Source organism: Anolis carolinensis, chromosome 1 (assembly GCF_035594765.1).
Source record: "Anolis carolinensis isolate JA03-04 chromosome 1, rAnoCar3.1.pri, whole genome shotgun sequence".
Lineage (NCBI taxonomy): Eukaryota > Metazoa > Chordata > Lepidosauria > Squamata > Dactyloidae > Anolis > Anolis carolinensis.
The window spans coordinates 50,986,515-51,009,808 of record NC_085841.1 but is presented as its reverse complement, the minus strand read 5'-3'; the positions used below and the strand labels follow the sequence as shown (position 1 = coordinate 51,009,808).

The 23,294-nt window shown below is 36.5% G+C and overlaps 1 protein-coding gene across 1 annotated transcript in view; it reads left to right on the top strand.

Annotated features, from left to right (window-relative positions):
* birc6 (baculoviral IAP repeat containing 6) overlaps window positions 1–23,294 on the top strand; it is a 212,235-nt gene that overhangs the window by 164,554 nt on the left and 24,387 nt on the right. The window contains 3 exon segments of the mRNA XM_008125474.3: window positions 14,189–14,399; window positions 17,522–17,667; window positions 18,862–18,972. Coding sequence (XP_008123681.2) covers window positions 14,189–14,399; window positions 17,522–17,667; window positions 18,862–18,972 — 468 coding nt within the window.

Sequence of the window (23,294 nt, the reverse complement as noted above, 5' to 3'; positions counted from 1 at the left end):
GTTGACCATGCGGATTTGGGAATGGTGTATCCAGCATTCCATTCATCTTGTGACAATCCAGGACAGGACAACACCTTGGCCGACAACTTGAGCAGGGTGTCACTCAGCAGTCATGAGTGGTCGCTACACCAAGTGAAAGTGGACCAGCTTTTTCAGGAATGGGGTCAGCCAATCATCGATTTATTCACATCGGAGAACAATGCCAAGTGTTGCCTATACTGTGCCCGGTCTCGTTGCAACCCCGGGACTGGGAATATCGGGGACGCCTTCCTTTACAAATGGACAGACCGGCTGTTGTATGCCTTTCCTCCAATTCCATTGCTAACTAGAGTAACTTCAAAGATCTACCAGGACTATGCCAACTGCATTCTCATAGCGCCGTGGTGGCCCTGGCATAACTACTCAAAGGGGGTTCATTTCGCAATGGCAATGCAATTTACAGTATGTGTGGCATATTACACTTGTATTTTTGTGATGTTTTCATCACTGATCAATGCATGCTATGTTGTGATTTCACACTGTTCAGTATCAAAGGATATTCTGAATAGATGTGTAGCTGTGGGAAGTTTGGGAAGAGTTTAGATTAGTCAACTGTAGGGGGAAATGTGGACAGTAATGTAGAAGGATCTCAAATGTACTTTAAGTAATGTAGCTTCATTGATGGTTTGAGAAGATTTATCTTGATTGATTGGTTGTAGTCCTCATTTTAGGAGGGAAAGAAACGATTGAACATCAACAATGTGACATTGATAGAAGTATTTGTAAAGGAAACAGACAATGGAATTTAGAAAGTTGTGGGAACTAAAGAGCATGTGGAGTGTTTCTTTTCTTTTACCCAGCTGTGTTAACTGACAGCCTTTGGAAAGTCGAGCAAAGAACAATGAAGACATAAGCAAATTCTTATACTCTATTCCCCTCATTTCTTTTAGCAGCTTGTGATCACAGCTCAAATGATTACAGTTCTCTTGCCAGTCAGTCTCCCTAAACAACCGCTTGTCCAAAGCCTCATCATAATATAATCTGCCTGTGCTAATGATGAGATTGAAAAAGAAAAGAAACAGAACAGAAGAAAATAAATTTTATATAAATGTGAAAATCAGAATTAAATTAAAAGTTGTAATGGCAAGGGATCATTACACAATTACAGGGTTGTTGTGTGTTTTCCAGGCTGTACGGCCGTGTTCCAGAAGCATTCTCCTGATGTTTTGCCCACATCTATGGCAGGCATCCCCAGAGGTTGTGAGATACCTCAACCTCTGAGGGTGCCTGCCATAGATGTGGGCAAAACATCAGGAGAGAATGCTTCTGGAACATGGCCATATAGCCCGGAAAACACAACTAACCCTGGGATTCTGGCCATGAAAGCCTTCAACAACACATTTCACAATTACTTTATAGATAGGTCTTTGAATGTGCAGGAATTTCATGGAAGCAATAAATGTAGTGTTGGCTATATATTTCAGCAGCTGTGGAGAAGGCTTCCATGTACCTTCCCTTCCCCACAAAACAATAGAAGCAGAATTGGGTTTGCAAAATGGGATAATTGAACTTTCCTTGAAAAATTAATTTGAAAAAAATTCATATTATTTAAAATGGTGACAGACTTGCTACATCAAATAGTTTAGGACTCTTTCATGCAGTTGCAGAAATACATCTAATATATCTAGCTTTTTCTTCATTCTTTTAGTATTAAAACTAGCCTATAGTAATGTTTATGCCACAAAGACTATCTTGGAAGAACCAATGACTCTTATCCCTTTATTAGATAAATGATGTCTTACCTATCTTGTCTTATCTATCTTCAGGCAATCTTTTCTTTCAAAGCAACAGAATGCAGAGTGTTAATTAGATATTTTATAAGAGTCTTGCCTCCGGTTGTTGCTTAAATAGAAAAAGCAAAAGGCAGTTGAGCATGAAATATTTGGAACTGACACTATAGCCTCTAGCATTCACTGTGTTCATATATCGTATTTTTGGATAAGTGTACTGAGGAAGCAGAGATTAGGAAAGTTACAATTCTGCATTATTTAAAACCATTTAGAACAAAAGGTTGTTATATTTGTCAAGCAATTGATTATCTAAAACTAAATATTTTGCTATTTCTGTAGCAACATGATAGATTCTAGATGTTTTAATTGAATAACTAAACTACGGTATCCTTTTAACTACTACTTTAAATCTTTGAAGTGTTAATGAGATTCTTGAAAATCCTATTAACTAAGAGGCCTTGAGGGCTTCAAGCTTGTTAGCAGTATTGGTTTTTGGCCTTTGAAAGAGTCGTGTCACTAATTACTGAAGTTATCACATATTACATGGATGGTGGAGATTTTCCAGAAAGAGCCTCAATGGGTCATTTCTTTACTATGAACCTATCTAAATTAAGCATAAATTGTTATTGATTTGTTTCAAAGCTGTATATTGTTCAGTCTATAAGAAATATTTTTGTAGTAAACAATATAGATTGTGTTACATTCATGACTTACAGTACTTAGGTAATAAGAATCCATGAAGAAACTTAAAAAGTGTTTTCCTTGAATATATTCTTCACCCAAATCATATTTCCGAGATGAAGCTGGTTATGTAGAAGAATTAAAATAATGATGAAATAGATAAATAACATTCTGTTAAGCATCATTCATGCTTTCTCATTTTTCTCCATAGAAAGCTCATTGAAAGATTATGTTCTGTGGGCTGATTGGCTACTTGCCATAATCATGTGGCAACCTATCTAGAAGCCCAGGTTAGGGCTCTGAATTTTCAGATATTAACAATATTCTGTTGGGCCATTTAAAAAAAATTAAAGGTAGATGGCAGATCCTACAAAAACAGTATAGTTTTGTCTGGTCAGATGGCAGCTCAGTCATTAAGAGGGGTATACAAGGCATATTTTGAAAATGTTTTCAAAATGTTTCTTTTACTGAATAATAGCAATATGCTGTTAGCTGTGTGTAAAGAAACCACTACAACATTCTACGCCATTTGAAGTGTAGTCCCTTGGAACAGGCTATCCTTCTGTACAGGCGGTATGTTGGCTATTGGAAACACAGCTTTTAGAGATCTCATGGAGGAACCTTCCCTCTTTTGTGTTACACTTGACTTCTTACCAGTCCTTATTCACTCCTTAATCATTCTTGCTTGTTTGGAAAAAGACTGTAATGTGCTTTGTAGTAAACAAGACGTTAGGGGAGTTTATTCCCATCACTTTTGAGGTTTAAGGAATGCTGCAGCTTTCCCCCCTCTAGTTTAGTATAACATGGAGAATGTTTGCTACTGAATGGGCAAGAGTCCTGGTTTCTACTGGAAGAGTCAAGAAACTACTTAGAAACAATTGCTGTGTTTCCCTCCTTGCTCTCAGGACCTCAGATGAGATATGCTTTGGGTGGGGTGTCTTCTGCTTCAACATTAGGCAACATAAGCCATGGTTGCCATTTTTGAAACATTCCATGTCAGCACATAGAACATTTTGGAGTAACAGTGAGAATTACCCTACAAACACTCCAGTAACTCTAAGAAATATCAGTAAGATACTGTTATGTTCTTTGCAGAGAAAAGAGCTTCCAAAAAAGTAAAGTTTCAAGCCCCAGAGACCTCTTACATCAAGACCTCTGAGAAGAGGCCCTTTGTATTTTTTAAGAGAAGATTTATGAGCTGTAAAAGAAAGAGACTTTGCTATAGTGGTGCTCTGACCTTGTAATGTATTCCCCATAGAAATTTGCCTAGAACCAAGTTAATATCTTCAGCAGAATGTTAAAACCTTTCTGTTTTCCTGGGCATTTTAAATTTCAGTTTGTGTTTTTCATTTGATGGAAACTGTATTGTATTACTCTACTGATGTTTACATTCTTACTCTTTCCCATTTTTTTCATGATTCTTTTTTATCTATCCTGCTCTGAAATTTGGAAAGAATTAAGATTATTAATCACTTCCAACAAAAAATACTAAGCTCAGGATAGATAATCTTTTGGTTCTTCATCTCCTACTGAGAAAATTCTGTAACAGAGGAGAAGTCAATACAAGTAGGATAAGAAAAGCAACAGTCATTTTATTACATTGTATAAAAAAATACACATGTAGAAACACATGTACTATTGTATTTTTCTAAAAGGCTTTCTTTATTCATTTGCACACAATTTCATTACCATACTGCAGAATTCCTTCTTTTGTTCCTTGGAAATGTCTTAGAACATTAAAAATTGTTCATGTACAGAATAAATTATTATTTTGCCCTGTCTGTAATCTTTGAAACCTCAAGATTACAGGTGTAGCTACCTTGCTACTGAGGTACTACGAGGGTTATCCAGAAAGTAGATTACATTTTGGAATTAAAAATGAACAAAGTATAGGAGAGAACATTTACCATATGCAGTTGAAAGCCACACCCAAATACACTTCTCAACATAGTCGCCATTCAGTCTAGGCACTTATCATAGCGATTAATGAGCTTGGCAACTCCTTCCCCACAAAACTCTGCCACTTGCGTCCTCAATGCAGCATTTTGGCGACGATGCGCATCTGCAGGAAGGGGTGACCGGCTGGTTGAGGACGCAAGCGGCAGAGTTTTGTGGGGAAGGAGTTGCCAAGCTCATTCATCACTATGATAAATGCCTATTTGAAGCGAAACAATAAAGATAAGGATCGGGGGTAAGGAACCTAGGCAGATTTTGTTTTAGGATACTTAGGTCACACTAAACATCACAATATGGAGTAGAACAGGTTGTGTGGATGCCATGTGAGGCAGCATCCACTTATTGATTATAATGGCCTAGTCTGAGACATAAAGTTGGACTGAGTTGGGGGATGGCAGTGATATTAACTAAAAAGTTTGAACTATTAGTATAGTGAATGAAAAATTATTGTGAAAATTACTTGATAAGGTGTAACATCCAGCCAGTTCTTTCTCTTGGCAACTTATTTAGGTAATACTCAATAATATTAATGTTTATCTTTTCCATTATGGTTGCATATGCTTTGTTCATGCTGTTCTTTGAGGTAACATTTCCCATTTCAGTGGTAACAAAGGTTTTTATTGCCATTCATAGCCAATTAAGCTATACTTGGAATGTTAAATGGCTTGGAAAGGAATTTAGAGCTGCTCAATATTGTCTATTTAATGGTCCATTAGACTTGGTTATTCTTTGAAGTATCTTGAAACCCCAAAAATCTTCAGGAATGGCATATGTTCAGATTCTTCCTTCTGATGTAAATATAGTTGAAAACATTGTTTCTATGCTATAATATGTCCCTAAAGTACATTTATCAAAGCTGATTTAGACATCCAAGATTAAATGAAGTATATTGTCAGTAACTGTGTAAGTAATAGACTATAATAATTGTTTTAATTGAGTAAAAAGAAAGTGTTCTTATTAGAATCTTTTAATCTTTAGTTCTGAAACGCCTTTCTAAGATATAAAAAACTATTTACAATAAAATTGAATGTTTCTGTAGTATATAAATGGGCAAAGTGCATCCCACTACATGTTATTTGACTACAGCTCCCAGTTATGCTGGATGAGGTGATAATAAATGAAGTTCAACAATATCTGGACAGCTTCCTGTGCTACTGTATAATAAGGATATTGTAGACATGTTGCTTCATTATTAGAACTGTGTATGTTAAGCAGAGGTCAAACGTCTTCAATTGCTAAGGTCGAAGAATGGGGAAGAAAATAAAGTAAACTTTAAGAAATGGAATATTTGGGAAGTCAATGAAAGAATTGGAGAAAGAGTTGACACCCCCACATATTTTTCAGCCAGGCATAATTCATTTTTCACACTAGATTATTTTTTGTTGGTAATAATAATGCATGACCTATAATTGCAACATCAGTGGGATGTAGGTGGCCAGGATATCATGCTCCACTCTTCCTTAAATTAGGAATCAGCAGTAGGAAGACAGAATACAAGTGGAGATTTAACCCTCTGGTTACATTTAAGGAACAAGACAAACACGAGTTAAAAGAAGAATTAAAACAATATTTTAGAATAAATAGATCACCTGACTTAAAGGAACACACAATTTGGGATGCCTTTAAAGCTGTGATTAGAAGAAGATCTATCACAGTGGAAAGGGGTATTTAAAAAGATTAAAAGAGAGAAGGGAGGGACTAAAACAGGAAGGAGACAAATTATTTCAGAACTTCCAAAAAAAAACACCCATCAGTTCAAAATAAAGAACGATGGAAAAAGAGAATAAGAAGTTATTAGAAGATATAGAAAAATTTGAAGTAACAAAAATACTTGTTTGTAAAAAATGATTTCCAGGTTAATTCTATAAATAACACAAAGAGATTAGCAAGTTATCTAAAAAAAGCAAGGGAGAAACATGGTAACAAAATTGAACAAAACTATTACTAGTAAGGAAATTGAAAAGGTTATTAATAATCTTAAACCAAACTCTCCCCCCGGACCTGACAGTTTTATCTCTAACTTTTATAAAATATTCCAATCAGAAATTAACCCAAATTTAGAAATCTTATTTAATGAGATATTAAAGTATAGAACCATCCCTGAAACATGGAAAAGATCCAAAATAATCACAATTTTAAAACCCAATGAAGAAGAGACCAACCCCAATTCTTACAGGCCAATTACCCTATGCAATGTAGATTATAAAATCTTTACAAAACTCCTTGCCAAAAGATTAACAGACATAATCCCAAAATGAATAGGGGAAGACCAATACAGTTTTATTAAAAATAGAAGACTTGCAGACTCAGTCAGAAATATACCCAATGCAATTAATCAAGCTACAAGAGAAAAAGAAAACTTCTGTTATTAAAATTGGATGTTTGCAAAGCATTTGACACGGTCACCCATCAATATCTCCAGCAAGTCTATGAAGAATCTAATTTGGGGAGAGAGTTCTGTGAAATAATTAAGGAAGTTTACAAAGATAACCAAGCACAATTACTTAGCAATGGAACCAGGACAAGAACAATTAAGATTAAAAGTGCAACTAAACAAGGTTTCCCAGTCTCCCCTATCCTATTTGCATTGACAATAGAACCTTTAGCAAATTTTATCGGGAATAATGACAAAATTAAAGGCTTTAAAATTGGGAGGGAATTAATCAAAATTAACTTATTTGTGGATGATGCCATGGTTCTAATGGGATCGCCAGAGGACTCTATAAAAGAAGTTATTAACACCATAAAGAAATTTGAGAATTTATCAGGGTTGGCCATTAACATCCAAAAATCAGAAATTTTACAGAAAAATCTGACTTTGAAAGAGTTAAAAGAAATACAGACCATCTCCAGGATAAAATTAGGTGAGAAGAAGTTAAAATACTTAGGCGTTTATATTCCCAAAAATTAAAAATATATATAATTCAATTAAATTATAACCATTTATGGAAAAAAGTAAATAATCAAATTCGTAATTGAATAATCAGAACTGGGATATGTCAAACAAAATTAAGATAGTCAAAATGATGGTTCTCCCTAAATTTTTATTCCTGTTGCAAGCCCTTCCATATAGTATCTCAGCAAAATAATTAAGAAATGGGACAATTCAATAAAAACTTGGATAGCAGGAGGAAATAAAAATAGAATTGCCAATTCAGTATTATACTCCTCAGAACAAAATGGAGGATGGGGGGCACATAATCTACAAGACTGCCAATTAACAAGATTGTTAGAATTAGATTTTGATGACTCAAGAAGATGGGTCACAATTGAAAAAACAATAAACAGATGGCATAATTAATTGCCTATGTTTAAGTGGGAAATTAAAAAAATGGTATGGATACCTAGCTGATTTTATGCTTGAGGATTACATCCTTGAAAGGAGAAACAAATATATATCAGTCCGAATCAAAAAGAACTGGGATCTGAAAATGGGGAAGATTGATAGATAGTCAAAAAACAAAGAAAATATAAAGAACTGAATCATTCTCTTTTTACGATTGATCAATTAAAATAATACCTGAATGAAAGAAAGTACTGTTCCCAGAGGGTGTGGGGAGGGGGGGAAACCAATAGACACAAGTGGGAGATAAAGGTGGAATTAGCAAGGATAATATTACTAAGAATATATGATTCGATATGTATATTGAAATGGTGATGGATTTTTATATTATTCTACTGGTGTTTACAATAAAAACATATTAAAAATTGCTAAGATCATCTACAAACATTTTAGAGAGATGACTGTTGGAATAATCTCCCATATTTGAGATAATCAACAGATAGGCTACTTGGTTATATTTTAATTTGGATTTGTTAAGACTGCATTATAGTCTATTCCACCCTGCATCTTCTAGCTAAAATATTAAGAATTTAGAGAGAAACTAAATACAGTACCATTAATATCAATGATCATGCTGTATTGAATTTAACCAAATATTTATTTCATGCAGACTTGGAATCTTTGTGATCCTGGAACAAAAACAGTAGCCATTTAAGTAATTATACTATCATTGGTTTGAATTTAAATAAGGTGACTTTAGACCAGGCATGGACAAACTTCGGCCTTCCAGGTGTTTTGGACTTCAACTCCCACAATTCCTGACAGCCTACTGGCTGTTAGGAATTGTGGGAGTTGGAGTCCAAAACACTTTGAGGGCCAAAGTTTGCCCATGCCTGCTTTATACCAATTACAATTTTTCATGGTTTTTTGCCATTAACATTTTACAGCCATCTGGATATATTCAAATTGCTAATTAGAATAGAATATCTTGTATATTTAAACATATTCTGTTTGTTTATTTATTTATTTATTTATTTATTTACATCACTTTTACCCCACCTTTCTCCCCGAGGGGACTCAAAGCGGCTTACAATAAATAGGCAAAAATGCAATGCCTAAAAACAATGTAAAAACAACAATTCATATAAAAATCTACAAAACAACAATTCATATAAAACAGGTACCATTGCAAAATAAAATCACATTATATAAAATTTTAAGCATGTCCAAGATTAAAATCCATTCATCCAGAATCCTCAATAAATCTTTGTACAGGTCATGTAAAGTCCATGTTCTCATTCATTAAAAGCTTGCGTGCACAACCATGTCTTTAAGGCTTTCCTGAAGCCTAGGAGAGTTGGTATCTGTGTATTACTTTCCTTGCTGCAACTGCCTTGTGTTGATTTGACATTAATGCTACAGCATCATAATTATAACGCTTAACAAGCAGATTGAAAAGAGAAACACATTTAATTGTAGAATTAAACAGCGAACAGTTCCCATGTTTCTGGCATCCTGGTTTAGAATAGATATGCTAGTATTTCGGTTTCTTTATACAATAGCTCCTGTGATTCTTTAAAAGGTTCTCAGCTCAGTAACAGTGATTAGCATCATCTTAAAATGCCTTGTTGACCAAATATTCTTTAAATTTATTCTGAACTTGGGAAGCATCTTTCCTAACTAATCCTATTATCAGTAAATTCAATATACTGAAATGTATGTCACATGTTCTCAACCAGTATTTTAACTGAAGAAGTCATAAAATTTTAACAAGCTGTTTCCAGTTTAATATAGAATTTGAGTAGAAGACTTCTAGTCTTTCTGTATTGCCATATGCGAGACTAATATTGAAAATTCAAAGTATATTAGTATTTAACATTTATTTAGTACTAGTTGTGTGTTCTGTTCTTCTGCATGCAACTAAATATGCTAAAATATATGCCATTTGGCAGTTTACAAGTACTTTATAACATTTCAAATGAAGACATACATATATGTGGTATTTAGGTTGTGAACAGTGTATAAAGCTTGCAGTTTTGTAGGGTTTTTGCAACTGAATTAAAACATAATTGCATTTGTGGAGCAGTACTTCTGTTCTTCAAATGTTTATCCTAAAGACATGATAATTGTCCTATAAATTAGCACTAATTAAATCTGTTTAAAAGCTGTGAAAATGAATTGAAATGTTGTGGTTTGACATTGAGGCTGGATCTTCATATCATGTAGTTTCAGAATGCAGATTAACTTCATTGAACTAGATTTATAAGAGTCTACACTGCCACATAATTCAGTTCAATGTGATTAATCTGCACTCTGAAACTGCATTATGTGGCAGTGTTGGTGGGGCCTGAGAGCATGGAGTAAGATTGCTGTCTTGCTTCAAGGGCTTTTCACCGTTCCATTTTTCACACTTATATTTGCTAGTGTAGCAGGCAAAACCATCAAAAGGGAGACAAATTGGCAAGCAACAGATGTGGACAGGGATGCTATGTTTATTTTGTAGAACTGTCATTTAGCAATAATGATTCCAATAGAAATAGTCATTTAGAAATGAACAGCCTCATGTATTTTTAAAATACTCATAAATCACATGTAAATTGAATGGAAAAGTTTAGAAATCATTATCCTCTTTGAGAGGGCACAGAGAAGTACACAGCTAGCTATCAAGGGTAGCCAACGCAGTATATTTCTTCCTTAAAAAATTCAAGGGCAAGTATGTAGAAAACAAAGTGAATGCAAGATGAAGGTAACCTTTAGTAATTTCAGGTAGAGAACATCAGCAAGGAGCAAGGTTTAATTTAGTTATCATTTTTTTCTGGAATTCTAGAAAATGAAATTTTGAATTACAGCTTTCCTCTGTGTTTACCCATTTTACTCAACAAAGCAGCATGGTGTAGTGGTGGAACCGTTGCAGTAAAACCAAGAGATTTCGGTTCAAATAAATATTTAAGCTCTCAGTGTAACCTTGAGATAGTCATTCTGTCTCATTGGGCAGCTGGAACATTTTCTCCCAGAGGCTAAAAAGGAAAGAAAAAAAAATTGCATCCCAGAGAGTGATCTACCTCATTCCTTCTCTTCTAAAGCAGACATCTCTGATGAGAGATTATATATCTAGAACCATAGTTGAAAGAGACCAAAGGGCCATCCAGTCTAATTTGTTGCCATGTAGTAATATCGTATTTGGAACACAGATATCTATAACAAAGATACATGAAGTATTATGTTATTGTTATTTTTGAAACATCAAATGTGTTATCGTACGACAGGTTTATTGTTTATATACACAATATAAATTAGCACTAATGTCTTCCATTTGAAATCAATATGAATACGGGCATTTATTCAAGATAGAGATAAGTTGTACCTTTATATTGTGTATATAAACAATAAACCTGTTGTACGATAACACATTTGATGTTTCAAAAATAACAATAACATAATACTTCATGAGTAATATCGACTCACCACAGGTCACCAAAAGGCATTCCTGCCTAAGTACTTACAGATTGTCTGTTTAATTATCTGTTCTAGATTTTTTTTCCTGATATACGTATCAGGCTGAATGAGTGGTATTTATTTGCCCCCCCCCTTTTTTCTTTTTTTTTTAAGATGGGGACATTTACCTACTTCTAGTCTGTTAGAAGTTACCCTGTTCTCCAGGAATTCTCTAACATTGGTTCTCAACCTGTGAGTCCCCAGATGTTTTGGCCTTCAACTCCCAGAAATCCTAACAGCTGGTAAACTGACTAGGATTTCTGGGAGTTGTAGGCCAAAATACCTGGGGACCCACAGGTTGAGAACTACTACTCTAATATGATTGCCAGTGGTTATGAAATTCCTCCTGTCAGTTTTTTAATATTCTTGGATGTAGTTCATCTGGCCCTGGAGACTTGAATTTATTTAGATTAGCATAGCCATATATCCCTGTACAGCTTCTTTATCTATTCAGTGCTGCATTTCCTCTATTGCATCTTGCGCACCATTATTCCCAAGTTGAACTTTTGGGAGCAAACCATAGTTAAAGGAGGTGCTAAGTAGTTTTGCCTGTTCATTCCATAAATTTAAATCTATTCAGCAGCAATGTAAAAAATAGGAAAATAATTCATTGCTCCATTTGAAGTTTTACATTGCATCTTGTTTTCTTTTTAAGGAAATAGCAATGTAAAAAGTGGAAAGGGAGGGGGCAAAGGGAGGAAAGGAATGTAGCAGCAACTTTAAGACTGACATTTCTTCAAATTGAATACAAGCTTTTCCTTGTTGCTTCTAATATCATTTCATTGCAAATTGTTAATTTCCTTAGTAAATAAATTGATAAAAGCTATGAAACATATTATTCATTTTAAGAATAACATATAAGAATTAAATATAATTATTTTGAGAACAGTACAGTAAAATTTCACATTTTATGCTGATGTTTGTTTAATACAACAACAATGTTTATTTATACTCTGCTTTTTCTTTCTACAAATGAGACTCAGCGGTTTACAGTAAAACCAATGCTATACAGTTTAAGATCTAAAAATATGCAAACATTAAAGCCAAATTAAACATGAACAGTATTCAAAATAAACTGTTAAAAACTGGTTAAAAACCTATTCACAATTAAAACCAAAGCATCCCCTGACTAGTTCTTTAAAACCTCCTCCTTTAAAAGCCTGTCTGAATAAAAAGGTTTTAGCTTGCCACTGCTAGGGAGAGGGCCATTCAGGCTTCCTTGGGCAGGGAGTTCCAGACTTGAGGGGCAGCCATTAAGAAGGCCCACTCTCACTTTCTTACTATCTCACTAACTGCGCTTGTGATGGTGGTGTGACTAAGAGAAGGGCCTCTCCTGAAGACCTCAGGGCCCAAGCAGGTTTATACCGGGCAATGCGATCTGCCAAGTAATGTGAGCCTGAACCATCTAGGCCTTTGAAGGTCATAACCAGCACTTTGCGTTGTGCCCAGAAGCAAACCAGCAGCCAGTGGAGCTGCTGCAGTGGGAGTTAACCACTCTCTGTAGCCATCCCTAGTTAACAAACTGTTTGTAGCTCTTCGAACCAGCTGAAGTTTCCAAACAATCTTCAAAAGCAGCCCCACATAGAGTGTGTTACAGTAATCCAAATGAGATATAACTAAGGCTTGTACCAGATCTGGTATCTCAAAGGAATGGGAACAGTTAGCACACAACTTTTAAATGTGCAAAGTCACTCCTAGCCACCACAGAAACCTGGGTCTCCAGGTTCTACATTGACCCTCAAACTGCAAACCTGTGTCTTGAGGGACATACCTCCATCACATGCTTCCTTGGCTTTAGGTGGAAAGGAGTAGTAGAGTTGTTCATATAGATGGCACAGCACTCAAAACTCCAGATGACCTTTCATGCGTATGTTAAACAGCATAGGGAGACAGAGCTCTGAGGTCAATGGCCAGGGATTCGAACAGAGCCCTCAGCAGCATCCTTTGAATTGTCCCTCCAGGAAGGAACGGAGGCACTATTTTACAGGTCCCAACCCAGCAAGGCAGACCAAAAGGATACCATGCTTGATGGTATCAAAAGCTGCTGAGAGATCCAGAAGAACCAACAGGGACACACTCCCCCTGTCCAGTTCTGAGTAGATCATTTGCCAATGTGTCAGAGCTGTCTCTGTTCCATAACTAGGTCTGAAACTAGATTGAAATGGATCTAGACAATCAATTTCATCCAGAAACCACTGGAGTTGGGAGGCCACTACACGCTCCGAAACCTTGCTCAAAAAGGGAAGGTCAGATACTGGCCAATAGTTATCCATTATGAAGGGGTTCTGGTTTTTTTAAAATATAGGTCTCACAACTGCTTCCTTTAAGCAAGTTGGAATTCTGCCTTATTCCAAGGAGGTATTGACCACAGCCTTCACCCACTCTGCCAGCCCCTCTCTGGCCGTTTGATCAGCCAGGAGGGACAAGGATCTAGAATACATGTGGTAGCTCTCACCAATCCAAGGATCTTGTCCACATCCTCAGGCTGCACAAATTGAAAAGTATCTTATCAACACTGGGCAAGCAGGAGCCACTGTTACGTCCATTGGAACTGTATCAGTAACGGCATCCATGTTGGAACAGATCTGAGTGACTTTATCTGCAAAGCGCCATGCAAATTCTTCACAGCGGGTTGTTGAATCCAGTATTTTCTCCTTGAGGACTAGTATGTAATAGCCCTTTGATCATTTGAAACAGCTCAGTGGACGGTTCTTTGCAGATCTAATGCTGGCAGCAACAAATGATTTCTGTGCTGCCTGCATTGCCGTGGAGTAGGCTTTCAAATAAGCTCTAGCCCATGCTTGATCAGATCAGTCATTAACAACAAACTGTGGAAAGTTCCTCCACACCACCATCATCCCACTCTTCACAGAAAACAAGGTCTAAAGTGTGCACAGCAGCATGAATAGGACCAGGCACCATCACACAAATGTCTATAAATGGCAGTTACGATTTCAATCTAGATATATGGAGTTTTTACCACATTGCTTTCTTTCTTTCCTAGTTTTGGACATGGCCAGGCATGTACCACTGTACAGAGCTTTGTTAGAGCTTCTTCGTGCAGTTGCTTCGTGCACATCTATGGTGCCATTACTGCTTCCTCTGACTGGGGAAAATGGAGAAGAGGAAGATGAGCAGTTGGAGTCTCAAGCTTCCGTTGGAACTCTGTTGGCTAAAATGAAGACATGTGTGGATACCTACACTAATCGACTAAGGTATTTTTGTTTTACTTTTCTTTTTATTTTAAGAACTCATAGTGTATATTCTCACTGAGAGCTGGTCACATTGAAGGGGATACATCTGTGTCTTGGCTACATTACTTTAGGCTGTCCTGCATAAGTTTAACACATTGGTATGTGAATTAATCCAGAGCCTATATACTTAGTACAGATCCTACATCAAACACAAACTATGTACTTAATAGGCTGGACAGCAAATCAGAAAGGAGCAGAGAACTATAAACATGTATTCTAAATTAAAATTCTCCTTCAATTTTACAGAGAGCATTATTTTAATTAGTTGCAGGATTACTATCTGTTGAGAAGGCTAGTCAGACTTTTAGCTTTGCCAGAGTAGTGTCTCACCATCTCAAAACTATGTGTTCAGGACACAGTTAATCTGAGCAAGTGGAGAGAGGTAACAACTTATTAGTGTCTTTCGGTGCAACCTCTCCTTGCTATAGGACAGTGATTCTCAACCTGGGGTCCCCAGATATTTTTGGCCTACAACTCCCAGAAATCCCAGCCAGTTTACCAGCTGTTAGGATTTCTGGGAGTAGAAGGCCAAAAACGTCTGGGGACCCCAAGTTGAGAACTACTGCTATAGAAAGTCCTGATGTTTCAGGTTTCTTGATCACATATCAGAGGCTTTATTTTTCTTACTGAAATTTCAGATGAGAAAGGTGCTCTGTTTTCATTAGAAGGAGTTGAGTTGTGTTTCTTTGCCAAACAAATGACCAGACTATGAAAACCTACTTTCCAATTTTTTTATTGATTCCAGGACTCATTGTGTGTATATGGCCTTCGACTCAGGGTGATCCCATAGATTTCAAAAGGTTTTCTTAAAAAATATTTAGAGGTGGCTTTGCATGTCCTCTTCTGAAATATATCCTACAAGAGCATTGGTGGTTTCCAATTAGAGCAAACCGAGTTCATTGCAAAAGTATTTTGTACTCATTTACTCCAACAGGGAAGAGAGGATAGGAAAGGGTGGAATCTTGCCCTTCCCTGTATTCTCAGGTAAAAACAAACTGCGGCAGCGTCTCCTAGATAAACTGTTAATTTTTACTTGCAGAAATTCTTTTTTTGGGTCTCCCAGTAATACTTGACAGATAGAAACATATTGCCACATATCCAACTATATGATTTTTAAAATACAGAGGGACAATAAAACATTATGGAATGTTAAGAGTAATTTTTTTGTGAAATGTCTATAAGTAACTTAATGTTGAACAAAATGCATAAAGGACAGCTCAATAGATTTAAACTCTAATTTAGTTACATAATGCTAAAAATTAGTTGGGGAAAGCCAAAAGGAACCAGCTAGCTGGACTAAATGAGCTGAGGCCTTCTATTAAAAAGTGGAAGGTGAAAGTAATTACATACCGACTGGTAAGAATTCCGCAGACAGTGATAAAAAAAAATGAAAAATAGCATGAAGAGCCAGAAAAAGATATTGGATTTAAATAAGAATGAACCAAACTAAAGAGGAGAATATGGGGAAATCAGAGGTGAAAGATAAGCACAACTACTGAGTGAATATACTCAATAATCTTTATAAATAGCAAGCAGGGGCAGATAACTCGTGAAGAAGAATCAGAAAGAAAATGATGTGGAGTCACAAAAATGAGTTGATTAGTGGAATACTAAACAGTAACCACAGGCTAAAGGTGGGAATAGAGAAGACCAATAGAGCAAAGAAAATTATGGAAAGAATCAGTAATGCAAAGATTAGATTTACTGTTATTTGAGAATTGAAAATGGAATGCTAATAATGAGATTTAGAAAAAGCAGGCTCAGAAGTAAACTAAAATTTCTGTTTGTCTAATTAACTTCTGCCCTGTTTTACTTCTGCTATGAACTTGAAGTATTGTGTGAGCATTCCTAGAGAGGAGGGCTGTACATTTTTCGTTAGTCCTCGTAAGTTGTATCAAGTTAGTTAAATTCGTACTTACAAGGCAATATCTGACACGTGGGCGTGGCCCGTGCCAAAAATTAAGACTCAAAACTTACCCAATACTTTGCCCTATGCATTTTGTAAATCTGAGAAGCCTCCCAAAGTCAGTTTTATTTTCAGCGCAAGGAAGCAGTGCAAAGCCAAAAAGGCTGCCTTTCCTCTTTAGATTAATGGCTTCTTGCCATTAGGAGAGAGAAACAGCAGGGAGAAAGCAGTTTGCTGGGAAAAGAAAGCACAGAATTCTGGGAGATGTAGTTTGGGAAGGCGAGGAGCCCTATGCCAGAGAATGAAAAGGGTCTTCCCTAAACTACATTTCCCAGAATTCTGCTCAGCATCAGAAAGCCCTAATCAGAATAGGGGAGAGATTTGTCCGTCCGTAGCAGCAGCCAGCCAGAGTTCCAATCAATTGTTGAATCTGCAGAGAACTGACTGATTCTTCTAGTGCTAGGCTGACAAGAAATCCGTAAATGGAAGTTCTATCGGTTAATATGAGAGACATTCAATGAGATAGCTGTTACAGCTTTTTTTAACGTTTTTATCAAAACTTTAAAAAATTCCCTAAAATCAGTAGATGTATGAATATTTCTGAAAGGTGGGGGAATGAACCCCTGTTATCTTGTGTCATTGTATAGAAAATTCAAGGAGATAGCTCTTGTAGTTTTTTTTAAATGTTGTTTATAAAAACTTTGAAAATTCCCCATAAATTCATGGATAAGTGAAATGTTCTGAAACTTGATAGGCTAACAGTGTTTGCCATTGTAGCAAGTTTCACCTCAATAGCTGTATTTCTTTTTAAAGTTACAGTAGAGTCTCACTTATCCAACATAAACGGGTCAGCAGAATGTTGATAAGCGAATATGTTGGATAATAAGGAGGGATTAAGGAAAAGCCTATTACACATCAAATTAAGTTATGATTTTACAAATTAAGCACCAAAACATCATGTTTAACAACAAATCTGACAGAAAAAGTAGTTCAATATGCAGTAATGCTATGTAGTAATTACTGTATTTACGAATTTAGCACCAAAATATCACGATGTATTGAAAACATTGACTACAAAAATGCGTTGGATAATCCAGAACGTTGGATAAGCGAGTGTTGGATAAGTGAGACTCTACTGTATCAACTTTTCCTAAAGACACAGTGATTTATTTTGCAGATCTAAAAAGGACAAATCAAAAACTGGAGTGAAGTCAGATACATCAGATCAAGAACCAGAGGGACTGACACTTTTGGTGCCAGATATCCAGAGGACTGCTGAGATTGTGTATGCTGCTACAACAAGTTTGCGCCAAGCGAACCAAGGTAAAAACAAATCCTCCTTTAGGAGCATTATTTTTTGGTATACGTGGCTCAACTGGATATAACTGTATTAATGACACTAACTTTCAGCAATTCTCAGCAAAGGGGCAAAAGAACAATTAAGCAAAGGAATCTTTAAAACAAAACATGGGGCCAAGGATTTAACTGCTGTTTACTTTAGATTGTTTCAATTGATTAATTCTTATAGTTTTGTTTTGAAAACATATCGTTTTTAACAAGTTGTCACTCAACTTCCTGTGGCATTTGTAAACTGGTGGAGTAAATATGAAAAGCTTTAGTTAGCTCAAATATAGCTGATGTCTATATAAATTGAAAGTATGTTGCATCTAAAAACAGTTGTATCAAAACTTTGCTCTTATGCAGCAAACAACTTCAAAGACAAACATATTTATGGTAATGAATGTGGGGTTTGGTTTAGGTTTCTGCAGTATATCCAACAAAAAGAATGATGGTACTAATACAAAATTAATAATAATAAAAAAACATTTGTCCCTGTGGCTTTGCATCTCCTTAAAATCCCCTTAACACTTTAGTGATACCTCTGAAGAATGACCAAAACCAAGACAAAATTAAGATTAGCCTTAATAGAGAGTGCATGTTTAGTGGTTAGAGGTCCTGATTAAGAAGCAGAGATACTAGTGGCTTGAAAAGAAACCCTAAAGGCTTTGTTATAGGATCTGCATTCTAGATTAGGAAAGTTACTCAGGGTGCCAATCTAAACTAGCTTCATTCCAGAGGAGAGCTGAGAGGACTGACAGCAAGAGAAGAGGTGACAAGAACATTCCTAAGAGTATTAGTTTACATCACAGAGTGGTCGGGATGGATAGTCAAGAAGGAAAGACACTTTGGGTCACTTAGGCTATTTAGCTCTATTACTAATGTCAGCTCTGAGTTATTCTTGACTCTTCAGTACTAAGCATTGTTGCACTTTTAGCAATGCTAAGGTCATGTTGCCAAAGGCTAAATTTTGGCACATACGTGAACCCTTACATTTTTCCTAGATAGGAAAATAGAGTCTTTAAAAAAATCTATCTTTCAGTGGAAGTTACTGTTGTTTCTGTTTGGCCTCTTAGTCGTTGCTGTGTTGCTCCATTGAAAGGAAAACAAATGTAATAGAAAGTAATATTTTGAAATATTATGTTAATATAATTCTCTTTTTTATATCTTTTATTACAGAGAGAAAATTGGCTGAATACTCTAAAAAGGTTGCAGTGAAGCCCAAACCTTTATCTGTTTTAAGATCCCTTGAAGAAAAATATGTGGTTGTGATGAAAAAACTCCAGTTCGGTAAGTTGAAAGTAAATCTGTGCATTTTGGTGTTGTGGCACAAAAACAAATAACCATTCTTAGGCTTTTTTCTTAAATAAGTGGAAAATGTGTATCTAAAGGGTTTTTTAAAAGTTAAAAAAAATCTTTATAAACTTCCATTGATGTGCATAGAACTTTTCAGATTAGAGGAGGAAATGATACTGGCCCTATAAGCTTATAGAAAAAAGAATGTGATGCAGCTACAAAAAAAAGAAAAAACGCCAATGGGATTTTTTCCTGCATAAGTAGCAGAAATAAATAAATAAAAAGAATATAAGTTGTTCTAGTCACACTTGCTTTAGGTTGATTCCATACCTAATTCCTAAAGAGTAGGGATGGGTGCAAGCTTACGTTTAATAATTAGCTGTTTCAGCTTCTTTAGACCCTCTGTTAGATCACCAATTGAAAGTAATGTTTTGGGTAAACAAAAGTCCCTTTATTCAAGTTTGAAGTTTCTAAGGCCCCCTGTACACTGCCATATAATGCAGTTTAATTGCATTGAAATGCATTATATAACAGTATAGACACATATAATCCAACTCAATGCAGTTAAACTGAATTCTGAAACTGTATTATATGGCTGATGAGGCCTAAAAAGGTTGAAGAATGAAACAGCTTAAAACCGTGTCATAGATAACTTTTTCTGATCTTTCTATATTTTTCAAAGACTAATTTTCACAGATTAACAATCCAACTGCAGTTCAGGACTTTGTAATTTTGCCAAAGGATTTTCAGTTGAGATTTCATTCAAGATAATTGTTCATTTCCCAAGGATAATCAGGTCTTCTTACAAATCAGAAGTCTCTACAGATTATCTTAACAAATCTGCTGAAAACATTCCAGCTGAAAAGTAAATTGCCCAGCACTCATATGTAACCCTAGCTGTAAGTACTGTGTTTGGTTAAGTTGCTTACATAGACACTTCTTTTGGCTAAGCTTTACATAAAAGATTTATATGAAACTAGCTGTGCCCGGCCATGCGTTGCTGTGGCTTATAATAATAATAAGAAGAAGAAGAAGAAGAATGAGAAGAATGAGAAGAATGAGAAGAATGAGAAGAAGAAGAAGAAGAAGAAGAAGAAGAAGAAGAAGAAGAAGAAGTTTATTTATACTCCGCCTCCATCTCCCCCGAAGGGGACTTGGAGCAGCTTACAGATAATACCAGATAAAAACAATAACAATATACAATACATCAATAAACAAAAAACATACACAAATTATTAAATTTTAAACATTAACCTATAGAAATAAAAAACACACTTAATAAAACATGGAATTAAAATCAGCGAGTGCAACTGATGCAGAAATGGTCAAGGAACATAATTGTTATGGGGATGGGCAGTCTTTAATCAAAGGCCTGTGTGAAGAGCCAGGTTTTCATGAATAGCCTCACTACTTCAAAGCCTGGCTGCTTGTTACCTAGGGTAATATTTGGTTGGTCAGCTTCAATAGTACAGAATAGTATCGCTGCTTCAAAGCCTGGCTGCCTTCTACCAAGGTAAATCCTTTGTTGGTCTGGTTGAATTGCACTGAATAGCCTTGCAGCTTCAATGCCTGGCTGTGTTATAGCTAGGAGAATCCTTGTTTGGCGAGCTGGAGTAGCACCCTCAGTCAAAGAAGCCCGGCTACTTCCTTTGTAGGGGAATTCTTGTTTGGACAGCTTGAATTGCACTGAATAGTCTTGCAGCTTAAAAGCCCGGCTGCTTTCTACATAGGGCATCTTTGCTAGGCCAGGTTGAATGGGACAGAGTAGCCTCGTGGCTTCGAAGCCTGGGGTTTTCTACCTAGGGGAAATCTTGGTTAGCCAGGAAGAACAGCACTGAATAGCCTTGCTGCTTGCAAGCCTGGCCACTTTCTACCTTGCAGAATCCTTGGTTGGCCAGGTTGAATAGCAATTAATAATCTCGGTGCAGCAAGTATGAATGCTGCAATTAGTCACCTTGATTAGCATTTAATGGCCTTGCAGCTTCAAAGCCTGGCTGCTTTCTCCCTAGGGGAATCTTTTGTTGGGAGCTGTTAGCTGACCCTGATTGTTTCTTTTCTGGAATTTCCAATTTCCCTGTTTTCAGAGTGTTGCTCTTAATTTACTGTCCTGATGTTAGAGATTGTATTATTCTGTATTATTATATCACAGTAATTATTATATATTTATAATCTTATATTATCTGCTTAGAACTGGATTATATGAGGCCCCTTCTACACAGATGTATAAAATCCACACTGAACTGGATTATACGGCAGTGTGGACTCAAGATAACCCAGTTCAAAGCAGATACTGTGGATTATGTTCCTTGGCATTCTGGGTTATATAGCTGTGTGGAAGGGCCTTGAATCTACACTGCCATATACTCCAGTTCAAATAAGATAATCTGTATTTTATAGGCAGTGTGGATAGGCCTAAGTGCATTCTGCCTGTGCTCTGGGCATCATTTTGGCTGAGGGAGTTGCTAGAATACAAAGGGGTGGGGCTTAATGGCAGCAGGGCCTAAGTTTCTGACTGGCAATTATGGGGAGAAAGGCTCTTCCTCATCCTCTGTAATTTGGACTATTTTTCTAGGGTTTTTGTTTGAAAGACATAGATTAGATAACTATGTCTTTTGTGGCCAAATTTGGTGTGATTTGGTTCAGTGGTTTTGTTGTTTACTCCATAGTAAAACCGCACATTACATTTATATATATATACTAGCTGTGCCCGGCCACGCGTTGCTGTGGCGAAGTCTGGTGGTATGGGAAATAAAGTATTGAGGAATTGGTGGTAGTTAAGGTCAAGGGTAAAGGTTTTCCCCAGAGATTAAGTCCAGTCGTGTCTTGCTCTGGAGGTTGGTGCTCATCTCCATTTCTAAGCCGAAGAGCCGGCGTTGTCCGTAGACTCTTCCAAGGTCATGTGGGATGACTACATGGAGCGGCGTTACCTTCCCGCCGGAGCAGTACCTATTGATGCACTCACATTTGCATGTTTTCGAACTTCTGGGTTGGCAGAAGCTGGGGCTAACAGTGGGGGCTCTCTCCGCTCCCCCAATTCAAACCTGTGGCCTTTCGGTCCAGAAGTTCAGCAGCTCAGCACTTTAACACGCTGCGCCATCAGGGGATATTATTTCCTAAAGGTTGTGAATATACAATATTTCTGATTGGTTTTTTTTGTTTGTTGGAGGCAAGTATGAATGCTGCAATTAGGAAAAATGATTAGGATGTAATGGCCTTGCAGCTTTAAAGCCTGGCTGTTTCCTCCCTGAGTGAATTTTTTGTTGGGAGGTGTTAGCTGGCCCTGATTGTTTCCTGTCTGGAATTCCCTTGTTTTCAGAGTGGTGTTGTTTGCGATATTTTATGTGCTTCTACTGTCTGTGGCCCTGAGAAAACAGGATTTGCCAGACTTTGATGATTGGAATACTTTGTTGGGAGGTGTTAGCTGGCCCTGATTGTTTCCTGTGTGGAATTCCCCTGTTTATTTACTGTCCTGGTTTTAGAGATTATATTGTTTTGCATTATTCTATCCCAGTAATTATTTCATATTAAAGAAGAATCTCACTTATCCAACATTCGCTTATACAATGTTCTGGATTATCCAACGCAGTCTGCCTTTTCATAATCAATGTTTTTGTAGTCAGTGTTTTAAACTTATTGTGATATTTTAGTGGTAAATTTGTAAATACAGTACAGTAGAGTCTCACTTATCCAACATAAACGGGCCGGCAGAACGTTGGATAAGTGAATATGTTGGATAATGAGGAATTAAGGATAACCCTGTTAAACATCAAATTAAGTTATTATTTTACAAATTAAGCACCAAAGCATCATGTTAGACAACAAATTTGTCAGAAAAAGTAGTTCAGTACACAGTAATGCTATATAGTAATTACTGTATTTATGAATTTAGCACCAAAATATCACGATATATTGAAAGCATTGACTACAAAAATGCGTTGGATAATCCAGAACGTTGGATAAGCGAGTGTTGGATAAGTGAGACTCTACTGTAAATACTACATAGCATTACTGCGCATGGAACTACTTTTTCTGTCAAATTTGTTGTATAATATGATGTTTTGGTGCTTAATTTGTATAACGATTACCTAATTTGATGTTCAATTGGCTTTTCCTGAATCCCTTCTTATTATCCAACATATTCACTTATCCTGCCAGCCTGTTTACGTTGGATAAGTGAGACTGTACTGTATATTTCTAATATTATATTATCTGCTCAGAACTGGATTATATGAGGCTCCTTCTTCACAGCTGTATAAAATGCACACTAAAGTGGATTATATGGCAGTGTGGAGTCAAGATAATCCAGTGCAAAGCAG